Raw genomic sequence first — 23,531 nt, forward strand, 5'->3', positions numbered from 1 at the left:
GTTATATATTTGAACTGTCATTTCCGTTATATAAAACTGAAAAAAGTTGGTCCCAAAAAAATATTGCCACATGATATGTAGGCCTATTGCGTAAACTTAAAAGTCAATATATAGTGTGAAATATTTGGAAATGGCTAAAAAGATGACAATGAAAAATGCATTCACACTTAAATCTATGTTTCTGTAACAACCTGAGGAAAAATCTGATCCATGTTTTTTTTTAATCTGCTGCCAATAACATGATGTAAATAAAGTTAGATAATGCATTTTCTATCCCTTCTCACAAATAACTGCTAATTTGACACATTAGAGACGTGTTGGTTTTAAGCAACCGTTGAACGGTTAACTTGTTGTACAGTCTTTCTAATTATATAGCGCGATCTGGTTGACAATGTAATGACAGGTTGTCACTCCTGGAAGAATACAAATAAACTGATTCTTTTTGATTGATTTCTAAGTGATTTCAGATGACAGAAACCACGGGGTTTTTATTCACCCTCTCTAATCAGCTGCATGGATGTCCGTTTAGGAATAGCTTGTAATGTGCGCACAGCTCCATTCACTTTTACAATATTATGCACATAATAATAGTATTTGCCTTACATCTGTGGTGACATATGAAACGCCAGATAACATTTGTGCATCTGTTATGCAATTAGTGCAGTTATCCGCTTCTTTGAGCCCCTCCCTCTTTCTTTTCGGCTTATTTGTGAGAGCGCACCGACACAACGACTAAAGGCAGACAGACAGCGTGTTGAGGCTCTTTATGCTTTATATAGATCATGTTACAAAATAAATCTCGGAATGCGATGAATGACGAGAGGATTCAAGTGGATGTCGTCAATAGATGTTGAACCAGTTGTGCGTAAAAAGCGAAAATGGCACGGGATTGAAATCCTTCCTCCTGACATCGGTAAGTTGCTCCTGAACGTTATGATTTATTTGTAACTATTAATTATAAATATATATTTGCTGCATTCAATACACACAACCCATACATCTGGATTTATCCTTGTTTAAAACTTTTAGGATGTGATTTGAGACAGTTTGCAAATCGGCACATGCGTTTGAAGCAAGGTGAGTGTGTATCCAATCATTAAAATGTTCTTTTGTCGAAACTAAATGTATAGCTTTTCAGTTTCTATTCCAGTGCAAGGGGGAATTAAAAAAATGTGGTTTTGGTTTCTGTTTCCAGAATGAATGGAAGATGTTCACTACCGAGACTAAGGAAGTCATTCTATTGTTCACTGCTGGCACTATGTCTACTGCTGCTGGTCAGTGTGGAGTACAGCAACATCACTGAGCCTCTACCCCCCCAAGCAGCTTTACATGGCATCCAGGCATATCAAAAGTACAATATTAGCTGTCCGGCTATTTATGACATGGACCCAGTGGAGGTGGGTAAATCACTTGTCATCAGACGGGAAGTTGTGGAGGACAATGATGAAAGTCTGATTAACCTCACCTCAAACTGCCTATCATTCATCAAAGCCAGAGGTTATGATGTTGTTCAAGTCTCACAGCAGGAGAGAGACTTTCCTCTTGCTTACTCAATTGTGGTGCATACATCTGCATTGATGATAGAGAGACTCATCAAAGTGGTGTACTCACCCAGTAACATCTACTGTATCCACTATGATCAGAAGTCCTTAGAACAGTTCATCTCAGCCGTGGAAGGTTTAGCCCGCTGTCTGCCTAATGTCTTCATAGCCTCCAAGCGAGAAACCGTCTTTTACGCCGGCATCAGTCGATTGAAAGCAGATCTCAACTGTCTCTCTGACCTTTTGAAGTCGGAAGTCCAGTGGAAGTATGTCATCAACCTCTGTGGCCAAGATTTCCCCCTCAGGTCCAACTTTGAGATAGTGTCAGAACTGAAGAGGTTAAATGGGGCCAATATGCTAGAGACAAGCCGGCCCAGTGAGAGCAAGAAGCAAAGGTTCACCTTAAGCTACAAACTGATGGATTTCAAAAATGAGTTAAAAAAACTTCCAATGAAAACAGAGCAGAAGAAGACGCCACCTCCACACGGCATCGAGATGTTCATCGGAAGTGCTTACTTTGTCTTGTCACGGGAGTTTATTGTGCACATAGACTCCTCAGCTGTGGTGAAGGATTTCCTGGCCTGGTCAGAGGACACCTACTCTCCAGACGAACACTTCTGGGCAACCCTTGTGCGCCTGCCAGGTGTTCCTGGAGAGGTGCCCAGATACCAGCCCGACATCACTGACCTCATGAGTAAGGCCAGGCTGGTGAAGTGGCAGTACCTGGAGGAAGAACTGTACCCACAATGCTCGGGGAAACACGTCCGCAGCGTTTGCATTTTTGGTGCAGGCGAGTTGCGTTGGTTACTCAACTATGGTCACTGGTTCGCCAATAAGTTTGACCCAAAGGTGGACCCAATTGTTATTCAGTGCCTTGAGGAGATGCTGGAGGAAAACAGTTATTTAAATCAGCAACATCTCCTTCCCAACATAAGGGTTAACCAAAGCTAAGTATATGAAAAAACAGATGCTTTAAAGAGGACCTATCATGCAAAATGCACTTTTGTACATCTTTTATACATGGGCTGCAACGGATCTGATACAGACTGATACAGATTTGAAATTGTTCTGACATCAGAAACGGGCAGCTCCGCATTTTCAAAGTGCATCTTTAAAAGCCAACATGTCTCCTAAACAAGAATACATCTTTACTTCAGTCCCAACACTTTTTTCCTCATGTGCCCAGTGTGAGAAAATGAGAAGGAACCTTTCACATGTTCCTGTTACTCAGGAAAACCCAGAGAGTTCACATTTATTTTTCTAGTACTCTCTATAGAACAGATTGTCATGTTGAGTATGTACTACTGTATATGTGCCATTCTGGGGGTGAGGTACAGTAAGAAGAACAAAAAGAGCATAAGGTTGAATAACTTGGTTAAGGAAATGGGAGTGCTAACAAATCCTCAGTCGTTTCAACATATTGCAGACAAACAAGTATGAAAGTGATGCTTTACATATTCATATAATAGTGTGGTGTACAGGGTGTATTTGCCTATAAAAAAGTTTGCAGTCTCTTTGTCGTTTGATATGTAGTTAATCTATGTATTTATCTGTCTATTTTGTTATGTCATTAAATAATTTCTGAAAATGCAAATAATAAAAAGATAAATACAAGTTTTCAAACATATTTTACATTAGAGATTAAAATTCACACTTATTTTGAGACATGTACATATGCTCTGTTTTGATTAAGAACTTGTGCTTTACTTCTGTGAATTCAATAAATGTATAGTGAACACTGAAAAAGCCTCTCATTTAACCTTTTTCATTCATGGTTTTTCATGACTGAGGTATTTCTACTCAGAGCACTGACTAAAGGTTATCTGAAAGTCTTCAAATGAGCGAGAACATTTGAAAGATGCACAGGGAAGGAAAAATAGACTCACGTTTTGCACGAGTCATCTGTGTTTCACTTCACTGTTACTTTCTTTCCTCTTTTAACTTTGGTCGCAGGGTGTCATTTTTATTTCATGAGCAATACGTTTGCACTGTTTTTGTTAAGGTTCACTTTTAATAAAGACTGCTGATCAAAAGTTTGAATATGGTTTGTGTTGGGGAATATTTTTCAAGGCCCATAACTTTGACCCAGTTTATCAGTTCAAACTGTCCTGACTGAGCACATGCACCTCGTAACCTTGGCTGCTGTGCTCTCAGTGTTCTGTCTCCCTGTTCCTGCCTGTTGGCGTCAGCTGATAGAGGTGTTATGATTCTATCTTGTTATGCAGCATGTTGATGATGCTCTCGGAACTAGCTAAATACATGGGTCTGGGGTAGAGTTCTTCAGAATTTACGTGGCAACTCTACCGTGCAGTCAGATCGTGGCTGCTGTGACTTGTGATGTGAATTCTCCGGCCGAAACTCCAAATAAACCATCAGTGTTTGACATCAAAGCTCCTGCTCTTCCCGTGTCTCTTTCCTGAGTCGGTGACTCCCACTGCATAGCTACACAGAAGTTCTCATTCATAACACTCCATTCGATGTCTCACTATGGGATGCGCCTCAACGCGTATGCAAACATAAGCATCAATCTCATTACGCCAATCCTGATTGGCTGGTGATCTTGACGTCAACGTCAGAGAATCCACCCACCCTTTAAGTAGTTTGCGCCTGCGCTACGACGCAGCGTCATTCAAACACCTCTTCTCGCTTCAGAGCACATCTCGAATTATCAGTAACCGGGCTAGCTTAACGGTCCACAGACTGAACCCAAAGCTAATATTCGTTCGACGGGCGCTTGCCGGTTACTTTTTTGCTTTGCAAGAAGACTGAACAATATGAACACACCAGTTAATATTGTAATCTGCCTCGCCGTTTCTTTCTGTCGAAATAACGGTAAGGTTTGATTTTTTTCTTCAAGCTAGTAACATACCTGTTGCTAGTTTTTTCTTCCCTCCACACCGACACCACGGTAAAGAGGACGTTATATTTTCTCTCTCTCACCAGAGGAGACAGATACAAAAAAGGTTACTGGTTACTAGTTAATTACTATCTTTATTCAAGAGCGTGGTATTTAAATTTGAGAGCATACTTTATGTATTTATTTCCCTCAAACTCTGTCCTCGCACTCAAATAGTGCCTGCTTGCACTTAGATTTGCTCTGCTTGTGCTCAAACTGTACGCTTGCACTCAGATATATTGCTGTTTACAGATTTGTTCTGCTCTCAGATTTATTCTGTGCGCGCTCGAAACTTTTGTGCAACAATCCTGTCAAAATCCCTCAACCAATAGGAGGCCAGGTGTCCTTGCGGGTGCGTTCGCTTTACTTATTACAGCGTCCCGTAAGGGCGGTTACTCTGGTTTATAAACTCCCGCCCTCCACGGCTTTATAACATAACATGTACTTCACTTCGCTGTACAACTTTTTTTTAATAAACATATATAGTTAGTATATGTTTATAAAACGGACAAGTCAAATCAAGCAATCTGATGTTTCTTAGCCGTGATATAATGAGCGTATATCCCGGGTATAATTGTAGTTACTTTTCACAAATCAGTATCCCTCCGCGTCTGAGAACCGTTACAACTGTTACATTACGTCCGTTACGAAACTAACTAACTAGGCTAACTAACAAAGCTTAAAGGTGGGGTAGGTAAGTTTCAGAAACCGAAAGTACACGGCCGAAAAGAATCCGCCCCTTCCTTCAGACTTCCTTACAGAGCACCTCCTCCAACACACATGAACGCGCACATGACGTCAGCAGACTGGTGAAAGTGGCCGCCTGTTGCTGGCGAGTCATTAGAGGCTTCTCAATACTCAAATTTCCCCTCCTCGGTTCCCCTCCTCGAGACTTAGACCCGCCCACAGGAGATGCGAGCGGAGGACCGAGGAGGGGAACCAAGGAGAGAGGAGGGGAAGCAGCAGACGTTTAAAGAAATGAGAACTCCTCTCCTCTGAGTGGTAATTTTAAAGAGACATCCGTTCATTATTACATGGCAACAGCTGCATCAGCTGTTGAGTGTTTTGTCATAGAGCTGTATCTCTGTTAGATCAGCTGAACATTGTTCCCCCACATATTTACTTTGAATTCATTGAGAGTGCGGTATAATGAGACAATAACAGGCTAGAGATGCGGACACACACACACAAATATATTTATATAAATATATACAATTTAAAGTATGAGAGCACTCTCATAATAACGTAACACAATCAGAGACTGGATATATCCCCCCCTCTCTCTGGTCGCTGAAATGGGGAATTTAAATTACGGGCCAAAAGTTGTATTTACAAGTATTAAAAGAAAGCAGAGGACACCAAACCAACTGAGACCCATCTGTCCGCCGCATTTACGCACTGTACCACACATACCTACACACTGTACCACACACACACCTACACACTGTACCACACACACACCTACACACTGTACCACACACACACCTACACACTGTACCACACACACACCTACACACTGTACCACACATACCTACACACTGTACCACACACACACCTACACACTGTACCACACACACACCTACACACTGTACCACACACACACCTACACACTGTACCACACACACACCTACACACTGTACCACACACACACCTACACACTGTACCACACACACACTTACACACTGTACCACACACACCTACAGCTCCTAAAGCATAAGCCGTTGTGTATTTTATTATGTGAAGCAATGGTCTTAGAAAAATATCGACTCTTTGTTTGTAGATATCTACTAAACTAAAGCAAATAAAGAGAGTAGGCCTGTTATACTGAGTGATATATATTATACACACTGCTCTGTTTCTGCACGGACCTTACAGCTGTTCTCTCTGGAAACATCGCAATGCGATGAAAGCAGTTACTAAAATAATATCCAGGGGATGCATGCATAGCTGTCATTGGCTGAGATAAGTCCGGCCGTGCGTCACGCCTCCACCGTTCCCGGAAATGCATCCGTGGAGGAGCCGTGGAGGAACCATCAGTGTATCCTCGGTTATAGCTCCTCCAGAGAGCCTCCTCGACGCTCGATGCTCGGTCCTCGGTGTGCATTTAGAGAAATGAGACGTCCTTCAAAATGGCGCGCTGAAATTCATTTCCGGGTCACTACCGGAGGACCGAGCAGTCGAGGAGGGGAAATTTGAGTATTGAGAAGCCTCTATTGAAGTACTGCTGCAATGCACGCCCAATGACGGCACGAGATACATTTGTGCGCGCACGAGATGGAAGGCTGACAGACAAGGCGGCAATCCAATCCGCCGGCTAAACGGATTGGTTGTACTTTTTACAGTACCACGGCTTCCACAGATGACATTTTTTTATGGATTTTTTGTCAAAGCACTTCAGATATTCATTGCTATCGGGATGTTAAGAGCATTCCATGGAATATAACAAAAAGTGTATCTGGAGCCGGTTTCTCAAACTTACCTACCCCACCTTTAAGATGGAAACATTTAAGGTTAACTTCGACCTCCGGGGTGGCCTTACTATGGAGGAGTGGATTGAGAAGTGCCTATCTCGAGAAGAAAAAAAAAGCACCTAAACGACGACAATGCTGTTTGTCTAATTATGTTCTCTAGCTGTTATTGTTGTTGCATAGCACTATGTTTTGTGCAGAAGGCAACGGAGGGACTATTTTATTTTGAACATCATTATTTAATAATAAAAACTATTTAAATTGGAGTGTGTATTTTTCTTTCACATTGCCAGCCACACGTGGTAACCGTTTTATAAATGCAATAGCTCACTTCAGGCCGTGATATACGAATATCTATACAATATGGGGTTGTCGACACTCCGCTTCTCGTCGGGCCGAACCAAGACGTAGCACAACAGTGCTGGAGCAGAACAACAGTCTGGAGGATCGCTGTCCAACATGGAGCAAAGTGAAGGATCCCAAGTACGTTTTTTTTGTGATATCGTTTTATTTGCCATGCTTTTTACGCTGGCAAGGGTGTCGTGAATCAACCAAGTCAGGTCTTGCTCATTGACATTTACTAACATGGCTATTAACGTTAGCTTAATAGTCATGTTAACCAAGGTGGTAATATTTTAAATGGCTCTTAAATACACGCAATATAGCCTAGTAATCGTAATGTAGGCTTCTGTGAGTTGCATTTTCCCTTCATCCATCATGTTGCTGCATGAGATACTGACGGGCTGTCAGTGTCAGGAGAGGGAGAGAGAGCGCTTCCGTGTATTTCTCCCGTGCTCTTATCCAAAGTTAATGTAAACTTGAATAATGTACTTCATTTGAATGTAATAATTATGTTGGTTGTTGTTTGTGGAAGTGATCATGTATGGAAAAATGAATCTGAACTAAAAACTGAAGCATTATAAAAAATTAGCCCCATTAACTGAGTTTTAAACATCACTTTAAATGGAAGATCCCCATAGCCCCCACCCACCCTATGATCGGATTGGCGATCGGCATGGCCGATACTGATTCCGGTGATCGGCCCCAAAAACCCTGATCGGAGCATCCCTATTAATAATGCACAATCCTACACCTACAGAGAAGCACCATCGAAGAGGTGGCAAGAAGCCTGGTTTCTCTGCTCAAGCTGGCAGTCAACAGCAGTCAGCACCGCAACAGCAGTCAGCACAGCAACAGCAGTCAGCACAACAACAGCAGTCAGCACCGCAATAGCAGTCAGCACAGCAACAGCAGTCAGCACAACAACAGCAGTCAGCACAACAACTGCAGTCAGCACAGCAACAGCAGTCAGCACAACAACAGCAGTCAGCACCGCCACAGTCTAGTATTCAACATGAAATGGCCAGGTTCTGTACATGTAGCATGCACCTACTCAGTGCATTATATGGTTAAGACAACCAATATGTATCATTGAATAAAATTAAGATTGGGCCTGATGAATATAACTTTATGTAAATCCACAGGTCATTTCCAGGCTACTTCTCAAAAGCGCCTGCAAGGGGAAGAAAAAGATTCCGGTCTCCCTGCAGGGTGATCACTAGCAGTGGGAAGACTGTAACGCTGCAGTTCTATATGTTGAAAGGAAATACAGACAGGACACCAACAGCAAGCAGCGAATTAGCACTCCTCCTTGCTGGGATGGGGAGTCGCACCATCACACTACCCCAATCTGCTGACCACTTTGAGGTAAAGTAAGCCAACCTGGATTCATTAACTAGTGTGTTTTTGTACAAAATAAACTTTAAGAATCGAAAATGTACAATGTATCCGTAATATTTGAACACGTCTACCTAAAATGTGGTGTATACCCTCATGCAAAGCTTTCAAACATAGAATATGGATGAAAGGTGTACTTCTTTCATATGATGGGTGTATTGTGTTTTGTACAGATTTCAAGACTCCTGACCAGTCAGCACCCGAAACTTGCGACTTCATCAGGAGGCTGGCTGCTGTATAAAGCCCTCGGTATTGTAGATCTACAAAAGCTGTGTACTGAATCATTTATTTATGTTTTTAGTCTTCATTTATTCAGTTATTGCTCGTTTCAGGTGGATCGGGACAACGTAAACTCTCAGTTATCCCCCCAGAAACTGAAGGTTATAATGGCCACTTTCTCAAAACTGTGACCGGAGGAGTAAAGAACACAATCTACATTGTTCCACTCCAGGATGAATTGGATACATCCCCTCTTCCTCCAGATGCAAATGAGTTTCAAAAGATGCCTAAGGCGTCTTGTAGAGTCTGTGGATCTTGCATGCCATTACAAGTATTGGCTGCGCATGTGAAGTCCTGTGTGGAACATCCATCATCAGGAGATGACTTTGATCTTCATGGAGGGGTAATTCAAAATTTGAACAGCTTTTGATTGTTCTCATCATTTATATATAATATATAAGTGTAAAACCTAATACCTTTGTTTAGTCTTCCCCTGAAGTGACAATTGTTGCTGAGTCCATTCCACCAGAATCTACACCAGGGACTAGTAATACCATGAGACCAAATTTGGTAATACAAAAACATTTAATACCAGCCTATAAAGATAAAATTGTCATGCAACCAATAGCAATTATTGAATTAATGTAAGTGGTTTTCTTGTCTTTCCACGTTACTGCGTTTGCATTTAGGCTGCCTGTCCAGTATGTCTGATTGAATACCCACTGGATTATTTACAAGTCCATGCCAGCTCATGTGGAGACAGGTGAAAATGAATACATAATTTTTTCTCTGTAAGAGATAAACAGAAAATGTGTATTTGGAATGTGTAACATTTGAAATAAAGGACAGGATCATTACAAGTGAAAGTACTCAAAGAGAAAATTGTGTGCAATTAGTTATACAACATAATTTAAGCACTGTTCTGACTAGTTATTTTGATCTCATTAGAATCTGAATAAAAAGTACAAATTCTGGGATGCATTTAGTAATTCAACAATACAGAGGCTCCCCGGCAATGTTCATCTGTTCCCTCCTACTGTATACTTCTACAGCAACATAAAGACTTTAATGGAAACTCTTTGCAATTTTGAATGTACATAATGGTCATTTGTAATCCTTGTGTAATCATGTTTTACTTGACAGTGTGGAGGAAACACCCTCCAGGATGCAAGATGCCTCTAAATCCACTGAAGATGAAATTGAAAAGTATGTTTTTACATTACATTTTGAATAACTTAACATTTTCTGATTCAATGAAAAAAAATCAGTGCTACTCCGGGCATCATCAAAAACAAATACATAGCTTGTATCTACCTATATTCATGTATTTTAAGTTGTTATTACACTTTTACTGTTAAGGATACATGTAAAATATTGATGTCATTTATTAATTGGACTGAAATATTTTAGAAATTCATGCAGTATTTTTGGAAAAATAAGATGCACTGAACAGTTTTTAACTATTTCTATAATGTACTGTATATAGTTACCAATGCATCTAGATGTGGTTATATCACTAGCCACCTCAATCATTCATATCACATTCAATCAAAAATGAATTAATGTTGGCGCTAAAAGTGATATCCTGCACCGTACCCAGCCCTACTGTTTGTACCCAAGTGTGGGTCATAGCATCTTTAACTCGTCATTAACTTGAGTATTGAATGAGAGATTTGAGTAACACTTAAAAAGTATTTTCCTTTCCTTTTCCCGCTCTTTAGTCTTGATGATGTTATCCAGGCAATTGCTGATGCAGTAACAACAGATGGCAAAACCTTTGACATCACAGTGTCCCGCCAGAACATGTTGGGCCTCGTGCAATGGCAGCGCCAAAAGAAAGCATCCCCAACTAACCAACTGAAAGTCATCTTTTTAGGCGATGCTGGTATAGATACAGGGGCTCTCCGTAAAGAATTTCTAACAGGTATGTGTGTAGGATAAAAAGTTATGCCATTAGAATAATTTGATGGTTCTATAGTCACATAAAAGTTGTACTTTAAATATTGTAGTTATGCAAGATGTCTGATTGCATTTCATCAGGAACGTTAATGTAATGCATAATTCTAATGTCTAAGGAATGGTGGCGGGCATTGAAGAGCGGTTCTTTGAGAAGGGCACCCATGGCAGAAGACCCAACTATTCACTGTCTGATTTAGACAAAGGCCATTTCAGGTATGTGCTTTATGATCCATTTCAGTGTCTGGTATCTGAATTGGGTTAATCTGGGCAACCATTGACTACTAATAATATACTTAAACCTGCAATTCGCCAACTTGGGGGCAGCAGAAAATAACCGGCATGTCACCTTTTTAAGTTGATCATTTTTCTGTCCACCTGGTGAATGTAAGTCCTACTCTCTTTTTAGCGCTGTTTCTGCTCTCTTTACCAAATCCTGAGGGAAATATCTGGCTCTTAAGCTGCTAAATGCTCTACTAGCTCACCAGCTTTTCTGCAGCTAACTGTGTGTGTTTGCCATTTGGTGCTGAGCAGGTAGTGTACATTGGGTTTTGAGTGCTTTTTCTGTGAAAACAGCTGCAGCCAAAAACAACGCTATGACTATGCTGAGGGTGAACCCAAACACTGAGCTACAAGAGGAAAGTTCCGTAGAGCTTTGGGGAATTTAGGAGTTGGTGATAGTTTTATCTCTGCGTTCATCACTGCGGGCAACAACAACAAATTATATTAAAGCATCACAGTTTTCTTAACAATTCATTGTTATTAGCCAGGTACATACATTTAAAAAAAGCACTTGTGCCTTTGTTGTTTTTTCAGGACTGTGGGAGAAATAATGGCTGCCAGCTTGGCCCAAGGAGGACCAGCTCCGAATGTCCTGATGCCTTGGTGCTACAAGTTCCTGTGCACTGGGTCCCTGGACTTGGGACACTTGGACAAAAGCGATGTGGGAGATGATCAATATACTGATCTCTTATCAAAAGTAAGAACATAAACACTTAGTTGGCAGCCTAACCTTAATTACAGCAACATTACTGACCTGACAGTTGCAGTCTTTGTAACATGAGCCTTTCTTGACATAAAAAAGCAAAGACTAATCATCAGTCTAGATCTGACAAAGCACGGAGACAACCATGATATGATCACACTTTCTTGATCACCAGAAGAAAATTCTAATTTCAGGTGGAGGCAGCCACTGACACAACAATTCAAGTTCTCACAGAGGAGATCTTGAACTGTGGTTACACAGGATTAATCAGCTTGGAGAAAAAGGGCGAAATAATCCGGTATGTTAGAGATGTTGGTGCTTAATGTATTGTTTCAGAATACAAAATGTGTGTGTAATGTGTATGACACGTGTATGATGTGTATATATAACAATCCCTTTTCATTGTGGTCTATCATTTAACCATACTCCCACTGAGAAAAGTCATTATGTCACTGTATTATGTAGATGCTCTGGTCATTATTGCCCGACCAGACTTGCCATTGTGCCATAATTGGGTTCCCATGTTTTGGGGATAAAATGGCCTTTTTTAAGGAAATACCCCAACCTTGGTTAAATTAATTATATTCCCTAATAAAACATTACACATTACATTACCCATAAATTCATAAAGTTTACGTATTTTGTGATTAATCATGTTTATTTTTGTTTTACATGTTATGTTGTTTGTATTTGTGCATGTGCGTGTGCATGTCATTTATTACAAAAACAGTGCTATTGTCCTCCATGCAAACCTGAGGCTGTTCCCGATGCTGCTGCAGATTAAGGATGGCTTGAACCTGTATGGCTTGTGCAATATCATGGCCAAATACCCTGATATCTGTCAGTCTTTGTTTGTACCAGGGGTAGAAATGACAGTAAGTGCACCATAGATACAATTTTAAGATTGTAGATTGAGTTGAAATGGTGTGCTCTGTGTGCGTCAGTTAGTCTTAAATGCAAGAGTGACAAGTGCTCAACTCACTTGTTTTGTGTAGATCAGACTTCTTACACAGGAAACTTCAACGTAATTAAATGCCAAAAGATAGGAGAGGTAGGAGAACTTATCTCCAGACCGAGAATCACTTCAATGGGATCGCAAACCAGACAAACATTTGCATTACTTGGGGATGTGGCAGGATCAGTGTTAGAAATAAGTATGATTGCAAGGGTCACATTTTATTTTAATAAGATGATTGATAAATGATTAGCAATCAATTGATTAGATCTGAAATATTGTAGATGAGATGTGTCATTGCATAACTCAGTTTGTATGCATTGCTACATAATCTGAACCCTGGGAATTGTTAAAAATGTTCAGTGCATCATCTAGGTGTTTATATGCTAAAATATAGTAAGAATACAATTTAAATCTATCTTAAATCCTTATTAAACTGAACAATATACACCTGTTTGTTGTTGACATACGTGCTAATAGCACACTCACCTGATACTAGCTGGATTTCAATAGATCTGCTTCACGCTAAAACTATTATACAAAAAAGGCAATGAACCCTCAGTCTCTAAAAGATACAAAGGTACAACATAAATGACTGGTTACTGCTCCCATGTAGTCTACATTCTTACACATCTTAGGTGCCCATGATTGATGGAAAAAGTAAAGGCCAAGGGATCTCAGTAACAATGTACAGTATATCACAGCGTTTAACAACTATTATAAGGTCCAAATGGATTACACCATATAAAACAATATCAAAACCATGAATCTGTCCAATGGTACTATAGACATTTAGCCTTTCTCAAGAGGTTCTGGTATGGCGATGAGATTGTTTTTATATATACACTGAAAACTGGATTGTGCTAATGGTTGCTCTGCTTTCATTTGACAGGCTGATGCAGACTTCATCATATCTGTGTGCCAAGCAGAATTCAGTGAGAGAGGCTCAAACAAGGAACAGGTGGAGGTGACTTTAATGAATCATCTGCAGGATTTCCTCCAGGAAATGGAGCAAGGTAAAATAATTTGCTGTTCTGTGACTGAAATGTAACCATCTTTATTGGTTCATAAAATCAAATAAATAACACATTTACAATATCTCTTCCTCTTAAAATATATATCATCTGTAGTACAAAAGTTGTGCCTGAAAATGTCATCTTAAAATGTTAGTTATCTTTATTGCCTCTAATTTCAGACAAAACTGATTCAGGGATGGAGAATGCTGCACTTCCCTCATTGTCTCCAAGAGCATTTCTTCAGTGGATAACCGGGCAAGGCCATGTTCCTGTCCTGCAGGAAGAGAAGAGACGTTTCAAAGTGAATGTTAAGTTCAATCATCACTGCCAGTCACATTTTGGGGAACACAGCATATGTTATCCATCTGTTGCAGCTTGCAGTAGAACCATCACCTTCCCTGTCCAACACATGAGATCATATGCCGATTTCAAAGTAGTCCTGGTGGAGGCGTTCCATCTGGGACAAGAATTCTCACTGGTGTAGAATGAATAAGTTATTCATGCAACTGTTGTGGCTGGTTTAGTTCACTTTAAAAGTTTTAACTTTTAGTTTTTAAGACTGCCACAGATGAAAAACATTTAAAACAGGAAGAAAACATTTGTTCTAAATAAAAGTTTTTTTGAAACTTTGACTTGGTCTTTTTCATATGTCTACATGTATATGGCACAGCAGGTGGTGCTCAGACTTATCAACATGACAGTTGCTCACTGGAAGATTTGAAGACAACGACAGTAAATGTCTCGACCATGGGAGTCGGATGGGTCGGTAGGGTCCACAGCAGCTTGAAGGTCTGCCATATCTTGCTCATTTATGGGCGTGGGAAATTCTGGAACAACAAGCCCAGACTCTTGTAGGGACTCAGCACAGTAAAGGGCACTCTCCCAATTTATGTCAAGTTCTTGCAGATCCTAGGATTCAAATAGCAGTTTAAATAAAGCATACATTTTACAGTGCAATATTCAAGAATGTACAGCTTGAATCAATGTATGTTCAACAGAGATAATTGTACAAAAGTAAGTGTGCACCTCAACATTCTCAGCCTCATCCGTGCTGTTTTGCAGCAGGCCCAACTGCCACAACTGCTGAGGGGTCATGTTTCCCTCGGTGCGGAGTGGGTGATGGTTCCAGCCCTCAGTGAAGGTGTGAAGGTCGCTGCGGAGACGGGGTAGGAACACAAAGTGCACCAGGAAGATGTGCAACGTGTTTGAGATGTCCAGTAGTCCCTCTTCTTCAAGAGTGTGCAGGACATCATAATATGTGGAAGTTACTGCAGTCCACACATCACGCCAAAGCCGTTCGATTCTGTCGTGGAAAAATTGTCAAAAACAACTGCATACATACACAGAAAAATGAATGACTGTCAATGCTGACTCAAGGTTAATGTGACCTTGCTAAATATTTGATTATTTTTACCTCTGGTTGTGGACACTTTTTCCAGAAATAAAACTTGCCCGGTCAGTTCCTCGCACAGTGAACATGAAACGAGCAATGTCGACATTCTCCACACCTTGATCACATCTGACCCTGCGATACAGAGTAGCCTATATGTGAAAAAGTTATACAGGTATATAATGATAGTTCTGATAATGTGCATGTGATGCATATCAGACTGCACGGCCTCTTGTACATACCTTGAGGGCAAACCATTCCTCTCACAAGAGGTCAGGAAAAAGGTGAAGCCAGTAGAGGCCTTATTATTGTTGGCAGCAGTGCTGGAATTGGGCCGGTACTCACCGGTACGCAGTACCGGCACTTCTGGTTCTGACCCATGGAGTACCGGCACTTCTTGCTCAGTACCGGCATGCTGGCGGTACTCCGGTACTCATGCACCGTGCCAGTACTCAACACTCTCCCGCCGTTCTTATTATACATCCATATATATATATACAGCCGCCCGGTACTCAGTAGATGCGTCATGAGGTGCCGAACGGACATTCTCATCGCTCTAACCGCTGGAGTTTCACAGCGGCTGTCAGCTGTTTACTCCTGTCATTCAAACAGAACGTGCTGGAGAGGGGGCGGGGCTTATCTTCTCCATGTAAATACTGTGGTGGAAACGACTATGTCAAAATTAACCTATTTGACCGTGATTTAATAGTAATACACGTTTCAAAATAATAATAATAATAATGCCGAAGTAACAACATACTGAAAACTGTTAGTAAAACCATGTTTTAATGCTTTACAATTTACATACCTAGATGCACGTGTGTTGTGTTTATGCAGTGCAACTCCCACCCAGTGGGTGGCTATGTAGAGTGATAGAACAGAGCAGGCACGCCCCCGAGAGAAGGAAAGCAAGTCACGTCACAAATTAGCATTTCTAAAATGTTAGCATGGATTAATAAAAGTGCAAAAAGACAGCGGTTGTCGCCGGAAGAAACTTCAAATACAGAGAATGCTGTGCCTGTGTTGGAAATTGTGTCTGATGGGGAGCTTTCTCCTGATTGATCCTCCTGCTCCAAGTTCTAGTGCATTAGCATTAGCACTAGCTCCGCCGCCTCCTCCAGAGCCTCTAAAGTTAGCTGCTGCTGGCGCAACTGCCACCACCAACACCGGGCAAAGCGATGCACCTGACTGCTGGACAACGGACCAGGTGCAATATTTTTGCAAGACCAATGCATGGCTCCTTCTTAAAGATAAGAAGCTAGGATGTCGGATATGCAGAGATGTCAAATCTTTGGGAATACACACTGGACAAGGACTGAAACTGTCAATGGGGTGAGTGTGCAGTGTCTCATTTCGGTGTTGACAAGGGCAAACAACAAGCTAGCCTGAGAAAAAAAAATCAAAGAACATAAAGAATCACAAGCCCATGTAAAAGCTGCTGACATCCTTACATCTGCTTCACGTGAAACTATTCAACATCAAGTGCAGTCTATGCATAAATCTGAATTAGACACCACTATCAGAGTTTTTCAAACGGCATATAAAATTGGCAAACATAGCCGGCCATTCACAGACATGCCAATTGATTTGAATGTACAGAAACTGAATGGGCTGAACGTGGGCAGGGTTTTGCACTCCAATAAAACCTGTGGCGAAATCATCGACCACATAGCTCATGAGCTGAAGAAAAAAATGGCAAAAGACATTACAGAAAACCAAAGAAAACTCTGTGTTTTGGTCGATGAATCTACCACTATTAGTGGTAAAACGGTGCTTGTTGTGTGTCTACGCTCAGCATTAGCTGATGCTGAGCCCGAAACGTTTTTTTGGGAGCTGATCGAGTTGGATGGAACAACGGCTGATGACATCACAAAGGCGTTAATGGAGTGTCTTGGAAGAGATTTTAACGAGGACTTTTTAGGTCAGTGTTTCGTTTCTTTTGCATGTGATGGGGCTTCAGTCATGCTAGGGAAGAGAACAGGCGTTGCTACCCAGTTGTGTAGTAAATTCCCAAGCCTGTTTGTGTGGCACTGCTCCAATCATCGTCTAGAGCTGGCAGTTGGGGATGTGGTCAAGGAGGTCTCAGGGCTCAATCATTTCCAGATCTTTTTTGACAAACTCTATTCCTTGTTCCATGCCTCCCCCAAAAATCAGAGGCAGTTAGCACAGTGTGCGCAAGCAGTCGGACAGCGTCTCCTGGTGATAGGGCGTGTTTTGTCCATCCGCTGGGTGGCTTCAAGTGAAAGGAGCGTCAGAGCAGTCTGGGAAAACTACCGAGTGCTTCATGATCACTTCACAAATGCTGCAAACGACACGAGCAGGGATTCCAGAGACAGAGCAAAGTACAAGGGCCTGGATGATGTGCTCACATCTGCAACGTTTGTCAGCAATGTGGGACTGATGTACGATGCGCTCACAGAGCTCAGCGACCTCTCTCGGCAACTCCAAAAAAGAGAGATGACACTGCCTACAGCAGATAGGCTCTTAACTCGAGAAATACGAGTTTTTGAATCCATGGTCACCATGCCTGGCCCACACATGACTACAGTTCATACAGCTCTAGCTGAGAAGTCCTTCAAGGGTGTTGCCCTGCGTGAGAATGGCAGGCTTGTACAGATTCATGCAGGTCAGTTTTTCCGCAGTATGGTAGAGAATCTGAGACACAGAATGACTTCCACAACCTCCTCTCATGTCAGCACAAGAGAAATCCCATTACATGGCCGGGAGGCCCGGGACAATCAGCTAATCCAGGACATGAAAGTTATCCATCCTGGAAGTTGGCCTGAAGAGGAGTTAGACGTACAGTATGGGGACGTAGAGGTGCTACGTTTGTGCGAAGTGCTGAAAGTGGACAGAAGAGAGACTGTTCAGGGCTTTCGCGAATACAAGGAAACCAGGGCATCCCGTACACCTGCTGCCATGGAGCCTCTACTGAAAGCAGTCCGAACCATCGCTGTCTCCACTAGTGAGTGTGAGCGGGCATTCAGCTGCATGAACGATATCCTTACTGCAAAAAGGAATGCTCTCTCTGTCAGCCGACTGTCCAGCCTGGTTTTCATTAAATGTAATGGACTATCACTAGGACAGTTCAATCCGGAACAGTATGTGAGGTCCTGGCTGGCAAAGGGAAGGAGAAGTGCTGATGAAAGAGCCTGTCCAGCTCCAGCCCCTGATACTGATGTCCCCAAGGCCTTCTGGAGCCTTTTCTAACAATGTGAAGTATATTGCAAAGCAGCTCACCCAGTGAGAAGACTTTTGGCATAATGTGCCGATTTGTACAGATCCTGGAGATAGAAGGACTTCAGACCAACCAGGGAGTTATCTGATCAGCTTGGTGTTCAATGTAACTCTTTACCATGGCTCAGACTTTGTTACTTGCAGTTACAGTTTCTCATTTTAGATTGTGCAAATTTTGCATTTGTTTTTACATGTTCTTTGTTCATGCTCTTTATCATTTTTCTGAGTTGGAAAGTTAGATTGCATCATAGTTTACTTTATACATATTTGTATTCTTCAGTGGTGAAGTATATTGCAAAGCAGCTCAGCCATGTGAGAAGACTTTTGGCACTTTTTCGTTTTTCGTTTTCTGAGTTGGAAAGTTAGATTGCATTCAAAATGTACAGAAATACTTAATTTTGTTAAAGCTTTTTATAAAAAATGCTTCTGACCAGAGCTTTGTTTCCTTGTCATTAATGTTGAACACCACCAGAGGGGCTCTCACCTGAAAGGTCTCTGCTTCATGTGTCTTCAGCAGAAGATCTAGACTTTGATTGCTATATTTTCAGTTAATATTGACCTTACTGAGCTTTAGCCATATCCGCTGCCTATCATAAAAAATGTTAAGTACAGTGAACCTTTCTAAAATATACAGTAGTAAAGAGACAAACCCACCAGCATTATAGTAGCCAAATTCTTGTTTGTGGGCTGTATATATAAAATTGACTTGAAAAAGTTGCTGATTTTAGAGTACTGGCACCTTTTTCATTCCAATTCAAGCACTGGTTGGCAGGTTCCAGGTACATGATCTGGACAAAAATATAATAATTAAATATAGGAAATATCAGCCTTGTTTTAACCCTGAGTGTAAGTCATTGAAACTGCTGCATTTGATAGTGTTATATGAAAAAATCATTGTGATAACTGTCACACATATATTATTTTATCCTAAGTACCGTAATTTTCGGACTATAAAGCGCACCTGCATATAAGCCGCAGCAGCTAAATTGAATGATGTGTACATATATAAGCCGCACTGGACGATAAGCCGCAGGTGTTTTAATGTTTAATTACCATATGTAAGGGTTCGTGCACAGAGGGGATTGTCGGGAAAGAGATGGCTGTTTGAGGAAGCTCCCATTTATTAACATTTCAACAAACAAGTTGCATATTTGCATAACGTATTCAAGTGTTACCATTTAGTGCAATAGTAGCTACAGAACATGTACTGTGCTGTGTAAACTGTACTGTATCACATAGCGTTTCAGACACACAAACTTTTCAACTTTCAAACTTAAACGGTGCGCTCCCAGCGCACGTACCGGCAGGGTTTGTGCATGAAAACTTCCTTTGCACAAACTGTCTCGCTCTCGTAATGTCTGTCTGTCTTGCTCTCGTTCTGTCTCTCGTACCACTCTCGGTTCCACTTTTACTTTGGCGCGCTACCTGTCTCACTCTTTTCCGGCCTCCAGCTTTTCCTGCTGGAGCCCGCCGCTTAAAGGTGGCGGGCGCGGACCGGTCATAGAGCCCATAGTGTTAAAGGTGGTGGACTGTAACCTGTAAAATCCATAGATTTAGGAGGTTCCCTAGTGGCCGTTAGCTGTAAAAATCCATAGATTAGCCGCACCGTTATATAAACCGCAGGGTCGAAAAATGGGAAAAAAGGCGCGGCTTATAGTCCGAAAATTACGGTACCTTTCTGGAGAAGCCATCAATGCCCCCAAAAATGACTATGTTATACCTGTTTAGGAGGATTTTTTTTTTAGTGTAGGCTATGTATGTTTGCTCTGCATTTATTTTACAACTTAAAAAAAAAAAAATGTACCTTATGAGTTTGTGGTTAGTATCCACATGCACAAGAGAAAGGGGTGCCCTTACAGAGTAGGTTCTCCTCACAACACAGCCTAACTGTGTCAAACGAGCAAGAATCCCAGCTGCATCTACTCTGTGCGTAGCTGCCTTCATTCTGCTCCACTGTACCCTGTGGCCTAAGGACCTTAGTCTTCCCATGACTAACCTGTAGCCAATCTGGGGCATCTCAGCTTTGATTTCAGAAACTAACATGTCAAGCTCCTGGTCTGACATTGTACCCTGACACAGAAATTCCGCCATTCGACGGAATACTGTAACTTCACTGACTCCCAGCAGTTTGGCTACGCAAGGTATGGGCAACTGGGTGTCTATCAAGGCCTGTAACTTGTCCTGTTGAATGAGGAATTTGGGTCGCCCCCTTGCACTGCCTGTATCTCAACAGATGGAATATGTTGCTCATTTCCCACCTGACGTCTAACCAGGTTACACAGTTCTCTAAGGGCATTTACTATATTCACTGGCAATTCTATCTGCTCTGCCAATGTGTCAATGAGTATTAATTCATGGGTACACATGAAATCCAGATAGTCGAGGTCGACGTCAGTACGGCTGACCACGTATTGCATCTTGCTTTGCAATCTCTCCAAGATATGACGCCTAAGCAGGTTCTGTAGAAAAAGTAGGCAATAAATATAGGTAGGCTACAGTTCATGTTACACAATTTATTGTGCATTTCTCTGAAGCAAATGTAGTGAGGGCAACATATGATCTTACATTAAAAATGACATGAAGAAAACTGTATATTTCCCTATTCCTAAACAATGAAATAAGAAAAAAAGAAACCCATTTTGTTGTCAGTTGCCTAGCAACAATATTCACGTAACGTACAACACTTGAAAGCCAATTATTATCATAGATGTGCCGCAAATATGACTACCACATTAATAGTACCATTAAAATAAAAAACGTACTTGGGGTATGGAGCTGGAGTATGACGGGGGATCAACACCAATCTCCCGGGGGGAGGTCACTGAGGTCGTCAAACAACTCCATAGTGGCAAAGCCCCGGGGGTGGATGAGATTCGCCCGGAAATGCTGAAGGCTCTGGGTGTTGAGGGACTGTCATGGTTGACACGTCTCATCAACGTTGCGTGGAAGTCGGAAACAGTACCGAAGGAGTGGCAGACCGGGGTGGTGGTTCCCCTTTTTAAAAAGGGGGATCAGAGGGTGTGTGCCAATTACAGAGGCATCACACTACTCAGCCTCCCCGGGAAAGTTTACTCTAAGGTACTCGAAAGGAGGGTCAGGCCGATTGTCGAACCTCAGATTGAGGAGGAACAATGCGGATTCCGTCCTGGTCGTGGAACGACGGATCAGCTTTTTACTCTCGCAAGGATCCTGGAGGGGGCCTGGGAGTACGCTTATCCGGTCTACATGTGTTTTGTAGACTTGGAGAAGGCGTATGACCGAGTTCCCAGGGAGTTACTGTGGGAGGTGCTGCGGGAGTATGGGGTGAGGGGGTCTCTACTCAGGGCCATCCAATCTCTGTACTCCCAAAGCGAGAGCTGTGTCCGGGTCCTCGGCAGTAAGTCGGACCCATTTCCGGTGAGGGTTGGCCTCCGCCAGGGCTGCGCTTTGTCACCAATCCTGTTTGTAATATACATGGATCGGATTTCGAGGCGTAGTCATGGGGGAGGGGGTCTGCAGTTCGGTGGACTAAGGATTGCACCACTGCTTTTTGCAGATGATGTGGTTCTAATGGCTTCATCGGTCTGCGACCTTCAGCACTCACTGGATCGGTTCGCAACCGAGTGTGAAGCGGCTGGGATGAGGATCAGCACCTCCAAATCTGAGGCCATGGTTCTCAGCAGGAAACCGATGGACTGTCCACTTCAAGTAGGGAATGAGTCCTTACCCCAAGTGAAGGAGTTCAAGTATCTCGGGGTCTTGTTCTCGAGTGAGGGAACAATGGAGCGTGAGATGGGCCGGAGAATCGGAGCAGCGGGAGCGGTACTGCAGTCGCTTTACCGCACCGTTGTGACGAAAAGGGAGCTGAGCCAGAAGGCAAAGCTCTCTGTCTACCGGGCCATTTTCGTTCCTACCCTCACCTATGGTCATGAAGGATGGGTCATGACCGAAAGAACGAGATCGCGGATACAAGCGGCCGAGAGGGGTTTTCTCCGCAGGGTGGCTGGTGTCTCCCTTAGGGATAAGGTGAGAAGTTCGGTCATCAGGGAGGGACTCAGAGTTGAGCCGCTCCTCCTTCGCGTCGAAAGGAGCCAGTTGAGGTGGTTCGGGCACCCTAGGGAGGTGTTCCAGGCACGTCCAGCTGGGAAGAGACCAAGGGGTAGACCTAGGACCAGGTGGAGGGATTATATCTCTTCGCTGGCCTGGGAGCGCCTTGGGATCCCCCAGTCAGAGCTGGTTGATGTCGCCAGGGAAAATAAAGTTTGGGGCTCTCTGCTGGAACTGCTACCCCCGCGACCCGACCACGGATAAGCGGGAGAAGATGGATGGATGGAATAACCCCCATACCCGGGAGGCTATCGATAACCCCGGCTCGTGCGGGCATTGTACCCGCTTCACCATTAAGAGCCTCCGCCGACGGTTAGCACGCCAAGCTAGCTTGTCGAGACTGGACCCCCTCATGTCCGCTGATTCGCCGGCCGGCAATCAAGACATGGTGGCGTCCGCCGCAGAGATTGAGCCCCGCGCTGTGTCAGACTGGGACCCGGTGGTGGCAGGAGCCGCGAGAGCGGAGCCCCGCGCTGTGTCAAGCTGGGGCTCCCAACTGGACCTCACCATGGTTCCACCCGCGGAGGATGTCCTGGAGTTGGACTATATGGAGGACGAAGAGGATACCTCTGAGTTCCTCCTGTCTGACTCGGATGAGGATGACATCTTCGTTTCATTGGCTCAGGCTGCAAAGCCGGGAGCGATGTCCGCTCCCCCGGGCGAGAGCACACCAGCTTCGCCCGTCCTAAGTATGGACTTGCAGGCCGTGTGTCAACGCGCTGCGTCCAGGCTGGGCATCCCATGGCCTGAAGTGGCCAAGGAGACCTCCAGATCTCGCTACGAGGGGAAGAACTTGCCCCAAGCAGCGAGGACGAAGAGGCAGCTCCTTCCAGTCTTTCCGGAGATGCTGGACGAGGTGTCGGTCTCGTGGAGAGACCGCCCCTTTAGCAACAAGGCCCCAATCCAGGGTGCCTCCTCCCTGGACTGTGACGGTATGGAGAGGCTCGGCCTGCTCCGCACGCCGCCCATGGAACCGCTGGTGGCAGCCCACCTCCAACCGAGGCTGGCTTCGACACCGAGCAGGAACCCCACGCTACTGGCAAAG

At 43.1% G+C, this 23,531-nt stretch overlaps 3 protein-coding genes across 7 annotated transcripts; 2 read left to right on the forward strand and 1 right to left on the reverse strand.

The window, feature by feature from the left end:
• The first annotated feature begins 707 nt into the window (after positions 1-707).
• Positions 708-3,577, forward strand: LOC117561415 (beta-1,3-galactosyl-O-glycosyl-glycoprotein beta-1,6-N-acetylglucosaminyltransferase 4-like). 2 transcript variants are annotated; one of them, XM_034238815.1, is made up of 3 exons: positions 708-913; positions 1,030-1,077; positions 1,196-3,577. In XM_034238815.1, the coding sequence occupies exon 3, from the start codon at positions 1,197-1,199 to the stop codon at positions 2,490-2,492; it is 1,296 nt and encodes a 431-aa protein (XP_034094706.1). In that variant the 5' UTR covers positions 708-913; positions 1,030-1,077; position 1,196; the 3' UTR covers positions 2,493-3,577. The 2 variants fall into 2 exon arrangements, with proteins under 2 accessions (XP_034094706.1, XP_034094707.1); XM_034238816.1 differs by lacking the exon at positions 1,030-1,077 and having other exon boundaries at positions 736-913.
• A 744-nt stretch (positions 3,578-4,321) lies between these two features.
• On the forward strand, positions 4,322-14,396 carry LOC117561507. Of its 4 annotated transcripts, none has more exons than XM_034238984.1 (14): positions 4,322-4,373; positions 8,390-8,612; positions 8,816-8,891; positions 8,975-9,264; positions 9,348-9,431; positions 9,551-9,624; positions 10,005-10,067; positions 10,583-10,785; positions 10,937-11,033; positions 11,634-11,796; positions 11,997-12,100; positions 12,533-12,677; positions 13,650-13,773; positions 13,953-14,396. In XM_034238984.1, the coding sequence occupies exons 2-14, from the start codon at positions 8,499-8,501 to the stop codon at positions 14,255-14,257; spliced, it is 1,842 nt and encodes a 613-aa protein (XP_034094875.1). In that variant the 5' UTR covers positions 4,322-4,373; positions 8,390-8,498; the 3' UTR covers positions 14,258-14,396. The 4 variants fall into 4 exon arrangements, with proteins under 4 accessions (XP_034094875.1, XP_034094874.1, XP_034094873.1 ...); XM_034238983.1 differs by lacking the exon at positions 4,322-4,373 and adding an exon at positions 7,145-7,388; XM_034238982.1 differs by lacking the exon at positions 4,322-4,373 and adding an exon at positions 8,143-8,272.
• LOC117561508 lies at positions 13,720-20,036 on the reverse strand. Its single transcript, XM_034238986.1, has 7 exons — positions 19,702-20,036; positions 19,173-19,188; positions 15,406-15,481; positions 15,188-15,298; positions 14,800-15,076; positions 14,483-14,682; positions 13,720-14,047 (listed from the first exon to the last, which is right to left on the reverse strand). Exons 2-7 carry the CDS (start codon positions 19,183-19,185, stop codon positions 14,014-14,016), a joined length of 711 nt encoding a protein of 236 aa, XP_034094877.1. The 5' UTR covers positions 19,186-19,188; positions 19,702-20,036; the 3' UTR covers positions 13,720-14,013.
• Positions 20,037-23,531: the final 3,495 nt, after the last annotated feature.

This window comes from Gymnodraco acuticeps, unplaced genomic scaffold (genome assembly GCF_902827175.1).
Source record: "Gymnodraco acuticeps unplaced genomic scaffold, fGymAcu1.1, whole genome shotgun sequence".
NCBI lineage: Eukaryota > Metazoa > Chordata > Actinopteri > Perciformes > Bathydraconidae > Gymnodraco > Gymnodraco acuticeps.